The sequence below is a fragment of the Podarcis pityusensis genome (genome assembly GCF_964106645.2).
Source record: "Podarcis pityusensis genome assembly, chromosome: 9".
Taxonomy (NCBI): domain Eukaryota; kingdom Metazoa; phylum Chordata; class Lepidosauria; order Squamata; family Lacertidae; genus Podarcis; species Podarcis pityusensis.
In genome coordinates, this window is record NC_138034.1 from 19752404 (window position 1) to 19766320 (window position 13917).

Consider the following 13917-nt stretch of genomic DNA (forward strand, 5'->3'; position numbering starts at 1 on the left):
AGCACCCTGCCATTACACTCCCACAATTGAACTTACTGCGTGTTAGGGGCAGGTAGCGTCAGAGATATGCTACTTTAGCTGCTTGGCCCTGTCCTCATTCCACATACAGAAATTAACTAGACTGGAAGTTAAATCTTAACTCACTAGTGGTGATGGAGTAGCATCTTCCACAACACCCGAGGCAGCAAGCTAAGGGGGTGGGATGGAAAATGCCATGTGGCATACATAGCTCTGTCCTTGAAAAGAGAGGGAATGCCCAGGGGGCTTAGGAGAAACAGCAAGGGGGCTGTGCTTTCTGCTACCTCCTGTAATGGTTTCCCCACTTTGCCTAACAGTAGGGCCGGCTCTGATCTCCCAGTCCAGGCATAGGCAAACTCCGCCCCTCCAGATGTTTTGGAACTACAATTCCCATCATCCCTAGCTAACAGGACCAGTGGTCAGGGATGATGGGAATTGTAGTCTCAAAACATCTGGAGGGCCGGAGTTTGCCTATGCCTGTCCCAGTCTAATGAGCAGACTAGAACTTAATTGTGCACAAGATATTGCACTTCTCGAATGTTCTGGTGCAGTTCTCATTGAAAATAAATTTCAAAGCACATTTTAGAGTACACGTAATACCTTTTGTGAGTAATATTCAGAGTAGACTACTCTGAGTACAACTTACTTTAACAAAAAGTTTTAATCTAAATAAATGAATGACTTGCAGAATAATGTAGATAGGTTTTGCCCCACAAAACTCAATGTGACCCTTGAGAGCGGAGTCAGCATTTACCTGCAAGTCCCCATCCTGTAATCTATTTCTGGCAACCCCTGTTAAATATGACAGAACTTTGGAAATGGTCATGTATTAACACAAAGCAAAGCATCCTGGTGGACTATCTGGTCACACTAAGGCCAATTTCTTGAGCTGTGAAGAATGCTTGCTAGGCAACAGCAGAAGCCTGTGTGTTAAATAATATTGGCTGATATTTGAGAGCCTCCCTCGTCCATTCCACAAAGAGGTATATTACATCAAGAATGGCAGCGTTCCCACCAGATGTGCATGTATACTTTGGAGGACGCTTGGACAACCCACCATGACCATCCAGTTCCTAAGCATGCAACACATTTGATGACGAGCCTCAATTGTTTGCTTTGGCTACACTTGTTTAAGTTGGAGGTGCTCCACACAAGAAGTTTCCTTTGGCTTGAGGTCGGATGACTCCTAACAGCAGGTCTGTACTATAATGTCTGGGAAAGTAACTTTTCTTCCTAGGAAGTCATAGCACAATGTGCTTTTTAGCACATCCGAGGGGGCCATCTAGGCAGCTGGCGAAACATTCCCAAAGCCAGGTCAACAAACCAAACTCGACAAGAAGCAAACGAACAAAAAATGGTTGTGTGAATCTTCCTCAAATCTATCTCCAAAGCACAGATAACTTGAACGCTATAGCTATTATTACGAGGACTTCACAAAAAGAACTTAAAACTCATAGTTCAATGTGCAGTTTTACGAGGCCTTCACAAAAAGAACTTAAAACTCATAGTTCAAGGTGCAGTTTTACGAGGACTTCACAAAAAGAACTTAAAACCCATAGTTCAAGGTGCAGTTTTACTTACTCACACAGCAGAACACCGTTTTCTAATCCAGACCGAAAATCTTTATCACCAAAGGTTCTCCCCGTAACTTGCTGTAAAAGAAGGAGGTGGGGATTAGTCCATCAAATCTTAGGGTTTGGGACAGTTTTCAGAACAAAAACGAACTTCATCATAAAGCACTTCAGCTCAATATTTTCTGGCACTTCTGAAACAGCCTTAGTCACAGCCTAGAAATTTATTTTCTGCTTATACACTGTATCCCATGTAAGACTTCAGTGGGTCTACTATTCTGAATATGAATTAATTGGATACAGCCTTATCACTTTAGGAAACACTGACCTAACACTTCATTCAAATTTGCAGTACTCCATCATTTGGTAAAGACAAACTGAAAAGCTGTATTCATGCAATTTATAATTATTATATACAATCCCCAAAATACCGATCTGCTGAGAAGTGCCAACTCATGATACATTTTAACACATCTAATAAAGTAGGTAGGCTCTTTCCTATGTTTATTGTTGTTGTTGTTAATTAAATTTGTATATACTGCCCTTCAGTTGAAGATCCCAGGTCTACAAAAGGGACTAAGAGCATGTTCACACCACTTTTTGGGGGATTTTTACTTTGAATAAATACTCAAAGGGCTATCTGTGCCCAAATAAATCATATACAGTTGTTACACAAAGAGTATTGGAAAATAGAAACCAGGAAGCCCCATTTCTGAGAAGACTATAAAAAATAAATTTTACTTTGTAGAGGTACCGTATTTTTCGCTCCATAAAACGCACCTGACCATAAGACGCACCTAGTTTTTAGAGGGGGAATGCAAGGAAAAAATATTATTTAAAGGGAGCGCTGAGCAGAGCCTGTATGCATCCCAGGCTCTGCTGAACACTCCCTTTCACGAGTTGCGTGGAGTGCATGGAAGGCTGCCCTTCTCCCTCCTTGGGGAAAAGCCCCCAAGAGCCGCACACACGCTCCACGCGGCTTGTGAAAGGGAGTGCGGCTCTTGGGGGCTTTTCCAGGAGGTGAGGAAAGGGACAGAGGGGCTAAGCCAGAAGCTAGAACAGCAAGAGGGAGCGCTGCACAGCGATCCCTCTCGCTGTTCTGGCTTCTGGGATAGCCACGCAGCCTGCATTCGCTCCATAAGACGCACACACATTTCCCCTTACTTTTTAGGAGGGAAAAAGTGTGTCTTATAGAGCGAAAAATATGGTAATTAAAGCTCGGGTATGACTCAATGAACTTTTCCCCTGAGAATTTTCCAGTGCTTTACATTTCACATATATATATTTTTTTCCATTTCACAAGTTCATTGGCAAAAATGAATGGACACCAAACACAAATAAATAACTGGGAAAATGTGGCCATTTCCACGTATTTAGCTTTGCTTACTAAAGCTAAGTAAAATAAGGATTATAATTACATCATTCTCCAGACCAGGAGTGAGGAAACTATGGTTCAACAACATTTGGAGGGGCCCAAACTCTCATCATCCCCAACCCTTGGCAATGGTGGTTGGGAATGATGGAAGTTTGATTCCAGCAACTTCCAGAGAGTCACAGGTTCCCCACTCCTGCTCTAGGGCTGCTGAAAATTCCCTGACGCAAAATGAAACTTTCCAAAGCAAATGACCCAAAATCTAAATCTGTTTGAAGCGAGTTAGCCACAAGTTATTCAGGTCCACTTTCCCAATGGTCAGAGAGCAGAAGCATCCATTCCACACATACACAACATCTTTAAATGATGCTAGACTGCAAAGTCCACTCTTGGCCCTGTGGCCTTTGCACTCCATCCCTCCTATGCTTAACACACAGGGTGATAATTTGGGGAGAGCTGCAGGATGCAGAGCTGACAATTGGTTCAATCATTTGTGCAGTGCAGTACCAGGGGCAGAAATGGGAGGCTCTTTCCCAGGCCTTCTGCTCAAATTCTTAGCTGAAGCAAGCATTGCCTTTGCAGCCTCTTTAAGAGCACACAGAACCTCACAAGCATATCTCATTCTCTACTGATGCCTGAGCTATTTGCCAAGTCTTTGATAAGATTTATAAAACGCAGAAAAACAGGAAGAGGCTGCTTTTCATGTGATACCATGATTAAAATCAAAGGACCAAAGCTCAATGTAATTTGTCATCTACACACGTACAACAAACGGTATGATTTCATCATCTCTGTTATATTTTCCTCTTTAAAGAGGTTGTGTTCAGTCTTGGCAATGGAATGATTCTATTGCTGTTAGTTGACATACATGAAATGTGTGTTTACCAAGGAAAACAAAGACATGTGAGCACGGAGAGACTAAACTCAGTCGAATAAAGGGGTAAGGAACTTCAGCCTGAAGGGGAACAGAGTACGGCTTGCATCAAACCTGCTGGAATAAGTACCGGTAGACATGATAGTGAAGCTCTTCAGATTCAGGCTTGGAATCAAGAAACTATTCTTCAAAATCAGAGGCATGTTTTACAAACACCCCAAACATCTTCTCTGGCTCATAAGAAAATCCTGAGTGGGAAAAGAATTTCCAACCTCAGCCCACTGCCACTGCTGCCTGACTCTACTGTACATCTCAATCTCCCCAAGTGGTACAGCAATAAAACTGCCAGCACATTCACAAAGCTAAGCAGGGTCCGGTATGGTTTCATATTGGATGGGAGACCAACACGTGTTGAGATTCCAGCATTGCAGGGGACTGGCCTAGATGATCCTTGGGGTCCCTTCCAACTCTACAATTCTATAAAAGGGAAGAGTGGAGGTGGAGACAACTTGCAATGCAGGAATCCTGCCCACAGCCATCCCTGGGTGGGCTCAAACCACCAACCAGCTGGTTAACAGCCAGACACACTAACTGACCCATTGTGCCACTGGGAGCTTCCCTTTTGTTTATGACCAAAGGAGCACCAAAACTGTATTAACAGGGAAGGGAAAGCGTTCCTTTCTTGCTGGCTAACAGAGTGATAGGGAGTGGGAAACTATGGAGGATCCCATGGGAAAACTACATTTCCCATCTTTCGTCTTCTTCTTTGGAGATCACTCGTACCCAAGTAAGATTGTCTTCCATGAACACGGTCTTAACAGTGAGTCCGTAAGTGACTGTGGAGGCCAATTCTGGATCCACACATCCTTCCACAGTGGGGACATAGGTTTCCTGGCGGGTGTTGATCATGGTGAGGGTTTGCCAAGCGTGCCTTCCTCTTAGCACGTTTTTCCCTTTCATCCTGAGTTCGACATCATACAGTGGTACCTCGGGTTACATATGCTTCAGGTTACAGACTCTGCTAACCCAGAAATAGTACCTCGGGTTAAGAACTTTGCTTCAGGATGAGAACAGAAATCGTGCAGCGGTGGCAGTGGGAGGCCCCATTAGCTAAAGTGTTGCTTCAGGATATGAACAGTTTCAGGTTAAGAACAGACCTCCGGAACGAATTAAGTACAGTGGTACCTCAGGACGCGAATGGGGTCCATTCCGGAGCCCCGTTCGCATCCTGAATGGAACATAAGACGCATCTGTGCATGCGCGGGTCGAGTTTTGCCACTTCCGTGCATGTGTGTGACGTCATTTTGAGCGTCTGCGCATGCGCGAGTGGCAAAACCCGGAAGTAACGCACTCCGTTACTTCCGGGCTGCCGCGGAGCGCAACTCAAAAGCGCTCAATCTGAAGCACATTCAACCTGAGGTATGACTGTACTTAACCTGAGGTACCACTGTACTTCCCACCATCACCACTGAGTGGAAGAGTGGAGAATGTTTGAGGATTGGCAGTGCGGGAGACATCCTTCCTAGTTCTAGGTTTGACACATGGAGTCCCCCCCACACACCCAGTTTCCTCTGTCTTTTTTTCTGGGGTCCAGAGACTGAAGTGAGAGCCAAAGAGCTCACTTATCTGTTTTCTTTTAAAATTACATATTTTTAAAACGGATACCTTTCTAAATTTGCCCCATTACTCACTTGAATCAGCTTCCAGCAACAACAAAAACCACTAATACAATAAAAACAATCAAGTTATATATAATACAACGCAGATAGCTATATCAATACGCCAGATCAACGCCAAAAGCCAGACCGCTAAACAAAGCCATATTACCACAATTGTTGTCAGTATGCATCAGTTCATATTACTGAGGCTTGACATGATCCGCTGCATTAGCCTAACAAGCCCCAGGTGTCAGAACAGCTTAAGGAAGGGAGGGGAAAAGCAAAAGGTTACAAATAACTAAGCAGATGATGTCCCCAGGTGAAATTTTTCCTATCCCGCCACATATTGGAAGCCAACTGACTGGGCAGTGCCAAAGCTTAATGAGACCTTGGCTTGCTCCTGGAGGCAATTATTTGGTTTCTACATGAGATGGATAGCAAGCGAGGAAGGAAGGGGATTGCATTATGTGAAACACAGCCATGAAGAGATCGTTTGTCCTAGAAAGGATACGGGGATTGTGCTTGATAAAAACAGCCATTTATCTGCTCATTTGCACTAAATAGGTCCCATACGGCTCTGTTTAGAGCAAAACGGTCAAAACAGATGCATTTTGGCCTCAAGCAAAGATGGCTTTTTCGTTAGAGAATACTACAGTACAGTAAAATAGCTCCACAGATTATCTTGAAGACATTTGAGAGGTTGAAATCCACAGATTTCTCGGTTTAACCCTAGAGTACACCTGGGCAGCCGGGAGCCTGAAAGGGCCCTGAAACTCTTCCATTTTATTCAACAGAACTACTATGAAGTAAGGGACGCGGGTGGCGCTGTGGGTTAAACCACAGAGCCTAGGACTTGCCGATCAGAAGGTCTGCGGTTCGAATCCCCGCGACGGGGTGAGCTCCTGTTGCTCAATTTCTGCTAGTGAACAGCTTTGAGAATTAGGTTGCTTGCCACACAAAATTAGTCCATTTATAGGGAGTGTTTGCAAAAAAAGTAAGCTTCCACAGAAGATCACTTTATTTGTCCCTGCTCAATTTCATCCCCTCTCCCATAAAGCCATCTGAAAAGATGGCCATACAACAAGTAGATAAAATACACCATTATTTCCGATTCCTGAGGGGCCCTTCCTCTAACCAGTATTGCTGAATCACAATAGCTTGGTTGTAATTTGGCAGTAAATACTTGGCGGTAATTTGGAATAAAGGAGCATGTTTTTGGTACTTATTGTATGCCATTACCACAAACCTCTTGTGTGATCTTTTGGAAACCGCTTTGGTTTCATTCTCTAAAATGGAATCAATTGTTCCTTTCTTCTACCCTTGCTTGACTCGAATTCTCTGGGCCAGAAAACTAATTATGTTGCTGTTTTCATTCAGTGCAATATTTTTCTTTCAGAAACACCCAGGGGGGACAATCTGGATCAGGACCTGGGAGATTTTTGCAGGGGAGGGTAAAAACCAGGCTTAGTCAATGTTGTGCCTTCAAAAAAAAATTTGGACTACACTTCCCATCATGCCCAACCACTGGCCATGCTTGCTAGGTGTGGTGGGTGATGGAATCCAACAACATTATGAGGGAACCACATTGGCAAGCCTTGTTATAAACCAGGGGTCAGCAACGTTTTTTGAGGCCAGGCAGGTCCACTCCGAGGCAGACCTCTCGGTGGGCCGGAGAATGCGCACCCATGCGTGCACTCAAGCTATTGCCGGCGCTTTTCACAGAATCCCCACACTGATCCACAGAATGGCCGTGGGCCAGTTCCAGGAAGCTCATGGGCCGGAACCAGCCCATGGGCCTTAGGTTGCCGACCTCTGTTATAAACAGTGCTTTAAGACTCAGGAACGCAAAGGCCTTAGGAAGTAAAAAGATTTCTGCCTTTCCAGAAGAATTTCCAGTTCAGCACCAAGCAAGAGCACCACAAAATGAACAAGGTCGTCTCTCAGGTCCTCACCCACCTGAGGGTAAGGGGGTTCAAAGCAGGGTCTCCAAGGAGTATCTGAATATATGGGAAAGTTCATGTGTTTTAAAGAAAAAGCAAGTTTCCAGCTCCTCTGGCTGTAGGGATATGCATAAGAATACAAAATGTTCCTTTTTAACCAGGCCTTTGGTTGATCTGATGTCCTTTTAAAATGTGTTTTTGTGGGGGAGGGTATTGGGTTGCTGTTTTTATTTTTATTATGTATTTTGTGGTTTTATATTTTGATTTTATTCTGTGACCGCCCTGAGACCCCCAGGTATAGGGCAGTATATAAATTCAATAATAATAATAATAATAATAATAATAATAATAATCCATTTGATTTGTAAAAGCAAGAAAGTTTCACCATTTCACCGTAAATGTGTCTTTCTTTCTTTCTTTCTTTCTTTCTTTCTTTCTGTCCTGTTTTTCTGTCCTGTTGCTATACATAGTTTTTGTGTAAACTTTTTCAGCAAGGGCAATTTCCCACACTTTATTGTACCAATTTTACCGAAGAAATTCCACTCAAACCCTTCCAAACGCTTGCTGCTACCAGTAAATATCCAACTAATGGCCCTGTTATTTTCCTTTCCTTTTATTACTATGGTTCTCACTATACTTCTTTATTTTTTGTACTTAAAACTTAACTCCAAGGGACAGAAGTTACACAAGTCAAATAAAGTGATTTTTAAAAAATAAACAAACCATGGTGAGCTTTTGTTTTCAGGTTCTGCCATGGTTCATCTCAAAACATCCGCTCTCTTAGGGTTGAAGCACATGGTTCACAATATGGGAATTCTCGGCTCACTTAGCCCTCTCTGATATCGGAGATATGAAGCAACAAGGCAAACCACATGTTTGCCCTGAAAAATGTGAGAACACATCACATAAATTAAGCATAGAAGAGCCTGCCTGCGCCACCCATATTACACAGAAGGCCATCTTTACATCATCTGCAGACAGAAGAGCATAAACTGGTCCTCAGGCTAAGAAATATATAATAATGCTTGCGATTTCTTTTTCATCTGCATTCTTGCTCCCTCTGAAATCTGTTAGCAATAGCAAACAGTATACTTAGCTTTCAGTGGCCGACGTATGCAGAGAAGGCTTTAGCCAACAGAAAAGTAAGTCTGAAAGCAATTACCTTGCTGGTGGTTTCGCTTGAGCACAAATTTACACACCGATGCAATAATTGGAAATAATTTTTTTTAAACAACTGATCTGCCGACAGCACCTATCTGTGACAAACCATGCAATTCTAGATGAAATTGGATTACTAATCAATTTCTACATAAACAGAGCTGGGGTGAAAACCCACATCAATTTATTTCTGGAACATCCAATTAAGATTGTAATGCGGTAAAGTGGCAATTGGTCTGTTGCTTTTATTTTTCCCTGCTGCTCCAGATACAGGAGAGGTTTTGTTCACAGGGCATGCGGCGTGGAGATGCTGGCTCAAACAATAACCGGCTCTTTTTTTATTGTTAGAACACCTGCTGCCTCTGACAGCACAAACTCATCCATTATGCAATGTCCATGTGGCGATGGGACCACAAGCAGTAATTCTGAAACAGAATGTCAATGCGAAGAAACAAAAAGGGTAATTTCTCACTTGGCTTTTATACATGAAATCTCTCCTTCCTTGACTTCTGTTTATATGGCTACTGCTGCTGCTGCTTGTGTGTATATAACAATTTGTGTTCAGCATCAAGGCGAGAGAGAGAGAGAGAGAGAGAGAGAGAATGCCAAGTACCTTCTTTTTGTCTTCCTTTCTTAATTTTTAATTTTTATTTCCTTCCTTTTTTGTAAGGGAAGATACAATCCATGATCTACTGAAATCAGTTACTGCAGCTTCCACTATGCTAGGTGCTGGATCAAGACCCACGCCAAAGTTTGAAAGTAACAATTATGATTTCTTTTTTTAAAATTCAGGCTAATGTTTATTATTATTATTATTATTATTATTATTATTATTATTATTATTTATATGCTGGAAGCCGCCCAGTGTGGCTGGGGCAAACCAGTCAGATGAGCAGGGTATAAATAATAAACTTCTTCTTCTTCTTCTTCTTCTTCTTCTTCTTCTTCTTCTTCTTTGAGTGAGGCAGACTTTCAAACTGTTAAGTTGTGGGCAAACATATCAGACGACACAGCGATTCTTCCAAAGCAGCTCTTTATTTGTAAGCTGGAACAGAACTGACTCATGCTTATATAGAGCTCCAGAACAATGTAACTGTTGCCATTTTCTAAAACTATCCAATCACTGAATGTCACTTTCAATCCTTCATTTGCATACAAACTATCCAATCACTGAACGTCACTTTCAATCCTTCATTTTCGTAACTATCTACAGTATCCCCCTGCTGGCCCAGGGTGAGAACTTCAGTACATAACACAAACAGTTATTCAGCAGGGCACCTGTGGCGAGTACAAATCTCCTCTGGGTAATCAAAGGGTAGGGATTGCAGAAAATAGACAAGAACAGCATCCAGACTTAATAAGGATCTAGATCAGAAATATGAATCGTTCTACTCATGGTATTTCTGATCTAGAGCATGTTCAGGGATTATATTTCTTGGAAATCTGCTTTGGAACTGGACTCAGGGAGAAGGTATGATATCACACTAGACTCTCTGTTACCTCAGATTCAACTTTCTCCACACTCCTCTCTTGCTTCTGAGTTGGCAATGAGAGCTGAACACCCATCAGAAGCTTATTATAGTCAAGTAAGACAAGGTGCAAAGTATAAAATACAAATTCAGAACCTGAAAGAAGCCAACTTAATGACAAGCTAAGAACTGACAATCACAGCAGGCCACAAGACTATGTTCAGATATTCTGCCAACTGCTTGGTAATAAATGTATTGATCCACTCAAGGAAACTACCACCCTTCTAAGAACTACAGTAAAAAATGAAAAATAAAATTCTGACCTGCGGGTCAATCTTGGACCACCAGAGGATCAAATCTGACCTGTGAGACATTAAAACAAAAAACAAAAAAACCCCACTTCCACCTGCCAATCTGCTGAGATCACTGCAATGCGAGGTGTTGGTTCTTCATTGGCTGCGCTCACCAGTTCCGCAGCCTGGGAACAAGTGTGCACAACCAAAGCTCAGGGTGGGTCTGTTTGAAAGCCCTCTTCAGAGGTTAAAAGAGATACATAGGTCTCTTTGCAAAAGGTCTTTCAACCAGCCCCCCCCCCCACTGCACTTTGAAGTCCCAACAATTGGGACTTCAAAACAAGCCTCATCTGATGTCCTTATGACTCCACACACCTGTCAAGTTTGGCCCGCTAGGGAGGGTGTGATGTGAGCTTATGCCTTCAACATAACAAGAGGTTTCTTATTCAGGGATAGTGTTTGCCACAGGTTCATATTTGGCCTTGGAACTTACAGTTGCTGATACCTAATATAGCATGCCCATGTTTCTATTAACAGCAACACATTTAGCACAATTAAGATAAAATACAGACGATAGCAGTTTTCATATTTCATCAGGAGGCTTATTATATTTCTTCTCCCTTTCATTAGTACAAAAAAAAAAGGATTTTCATGAAACAAAATCTCTTTGGCCAAAGATTTCGTGCCCTTTCTCCATTTTTTTAAAGCAACTTGAAGCTGCATTTCAAAGACTATGCGTTGGTTGTCTGACAATGTAACCCTTTTATTTTCATCTTGGTAATTACCAAGGCTGAGAAGATTAAAAAAATTGAGACTACAACATGCATTCATCATATTTGGGGGGTTTTAAAATCATAATTAGTAAAAGCTGTAAAGTTAAAGATGTATCATCTGTTTACAAATCTCATCCAAATAACTTTATTTTTAATTTTTCATTCCTTGTCCAGAAGCATATTGGCAGAATATTCAGAGGACTGGAAGAGTTTGGATTTGATATCCTGCTTTATCACTACCCAAAGGAGTCTCAAAGCGGCTAACATTCTCCTTTCCCTTCTTCCCCCACAACAAACACTCTGTGAGGTGAGTGGGGCTGAGAGACTTCAGAGAAGTGTGACAGGCCCAAGGTCACCCAGCAGCTGCATGTGGAGGAGTGGGGACGCGAACCCGGTTCCCCAGATTACGAGTCTACCGCTCTTAACCACTACACCACACTGGCTCTCCACTGGAAAGCTATATGTGCTGAGCAGAGACTACCATCTCCAAAACATATTTCTGAAATGGAACACTACACAAGGTTTTATGATGTTTTAATCATTTTACTGTACATCACCTTGATATTTTTTATGACTTGGCGGTTTATATTCTCATAAATAAATTAAACATATGTCGTCCTTTCCTCTCCAGTTCATGAATGTCCACTCAGTTCCCTCTGCTGCCCCAGTCTTATACCGAGGAAAATTATGGGACACATTTGAAACCTACTTGAAAACGGATGTTACACAACCATAGCAAATCCACACATGTATGAGATGTACCATCACTTACTGAATACTGCCTTCCAGATGTTGATGTTCCCCACAAAGCTCTCAGCACCATTTTTAAGCTATTACAGGCACCAGATGGCCAAGTTTATAGTTTAGTTTGGTTTATAATTATTTACAATTGCTAGATCAAGTTTGTGAACTTGACCTAGCAGCCCATTAGCACTTTGCAAAGATGGAAGAAGTCAGCTCTGTAAACTTCCCTAGAGAAACTTGTACCAGGAGGATCATCCTTCACAGCAGAATAAATCTCACTGGTATTCCCACTCCTTTGTTCTCCTTTCTTTCCAAAATAGGAATAATACATCACATACATGATACAATGGAACCAAAGTGACATTCGACTTCCCATTCTTAAAAGGCAGTTGTGTGATTCCATGGAATTCTTCTTGAAGTTCAACAGTGTACAGTGGTACCTTGGTTCTCAAACTTAATCCGTTTCGGAAGTCCGTTCCAAAACCAAAGCGTTCCAAAACCAAGGTGCGCTTTCCCATAGGAAGTAATGCTAAACGGATTAATCCGTTCCAGGCTTTTAAAAACAACCTCTAAAACAGCAATTTAACATGAATTTTACTATCTAACGAGACCATAGATCCATAAAATGAAAGCAATAATCAATGTACTGTACTATAAAATAAATAAGACAGTATTGTAGATGATAAAAATTATTTTTTTTTCCTTACCTGCACAGATGATAATTATTGTTTGGATGGGGGTGGCTTTTATCCATTTCTGCAGTCACACAATCAATCAATCAATCAATCAATCAGTAGCTGGACTGGATTCCACACAGCCACAAAAACAAATTAACCGAAACAGCCTCGAAAATGAAAACGCAAAATAAATAGCAAAAACAAAAGGGCCAAACTTAATCTGTTCTGGAAGTCCATTTGACTTCTGAAATGTTTGAAAACCAAGGCGCAGCTTCTGATTGGTGCAGGTGCCCCGGAAACAATAGCTGACAGCCGTATCAGACGTTCAGCTTTCAAAAACGTTCGAAAACCAGAACTCTTACTTCCGGTTTTTTGGTGTTTGAGAACCAAGGTGTTTGAGTACCAAGGTACCACTGTATTTACACATGATGTACTACATCAAAAAGTTTATTAATAAAACCAGGTGGGGTTATCACAGTGAGAATCTGAACTTGGGATTTAGTGCTACTTACATTATGAAAGTTCTATATACCCACTTAATTTACAAATCCACTCTTCCTTTGTTGGTGTGTCCTGAGATTTCCATTTAGTGGCAATCACTACCCTGGCAGCTGTTGTTGCATATAAAAATATTGGTTTTCTTCATATGTGGTATGTGGTCTTTGCATACCAACCTTAACAGAGAAGCTTCGGAATTTTTTATCAAGGTTTTTTTTTAGCATTTTCTTAAGATCCTCATGTATTATTCCCCAAAACTTCTTTATTTCCTTGCAACCCCACCACATATGAATTATCGTTCCAGGTTCTTTGTTACATTTCCAACAAAGGTTGGATTTTAATTTATAAATTTTGGCGAGTTTAACTGGTGTTAAATACCACCTGTAAAACATTTTAACAAATTTTTCCTTTATCGTATAGCAGGCGATAAAGCGAATATCCTCGCGCCAGAGTTTCTCCCAATCCTTGTAGGTCTTTAAGCAGAGGTTGGATGGCCATCTGTCATGGATGCTTTAGCTGAGATTCCTGCATTGCAGGGGGTTGGACTAGATGACCCCTGAGCCCCTTCCAACTCTAAGATTCTTTGATTCTATGGTTCCTTGAACACGCAGAGAAATGAAAAGAGCAGAGGAGAGATTGGTTGTGCTCACATTTGTTAAATAAATAAATGCAACATATTGATTGGTCTTCAGCCATATGAAGCAAGTAAGGCTTCCTTCCATTCATAGCTGTCAACTTACAGATTTGAAAATAAGGGACCAGCAGCCTCTAAAATAAGGGATCAGCAGCCAAAATAAGGGATTTTCAGAGCACAGGTATTTTCAACTTCTGAGCCCCTCCGAGCCAAAGGCAGAAAGCCCAGCCAGCAGCCA

General features: G+C 41.8%; 1 protein-coding gene across 10 annotated transcripts in view; it reads right to left on the reverse strand.

The window, feature by feature from the left end:
• The window catches only part of LIMCH1 (LIM and calponin homology domains 1), a 220987-nt gene that overhangs the window by 143265 nt on the left and 63805 nt on the right, over positions 1 to 13917 (reverse strand). For all 10 annotated transcript variants that reach the window (XM_081019766.1, XM_081019765.1, XM_081019764.1 and 7 more), the window contains exon 2: positions 1600 to 1670. In XM_081019766.1, coding sequence (XP_080875892.1) covers positions 1600 to 1670 — 71 coding nt within the window. The remainder of the gene's footprint in view (positions 1 to 1599; positions 1671 to 13917) is intronic.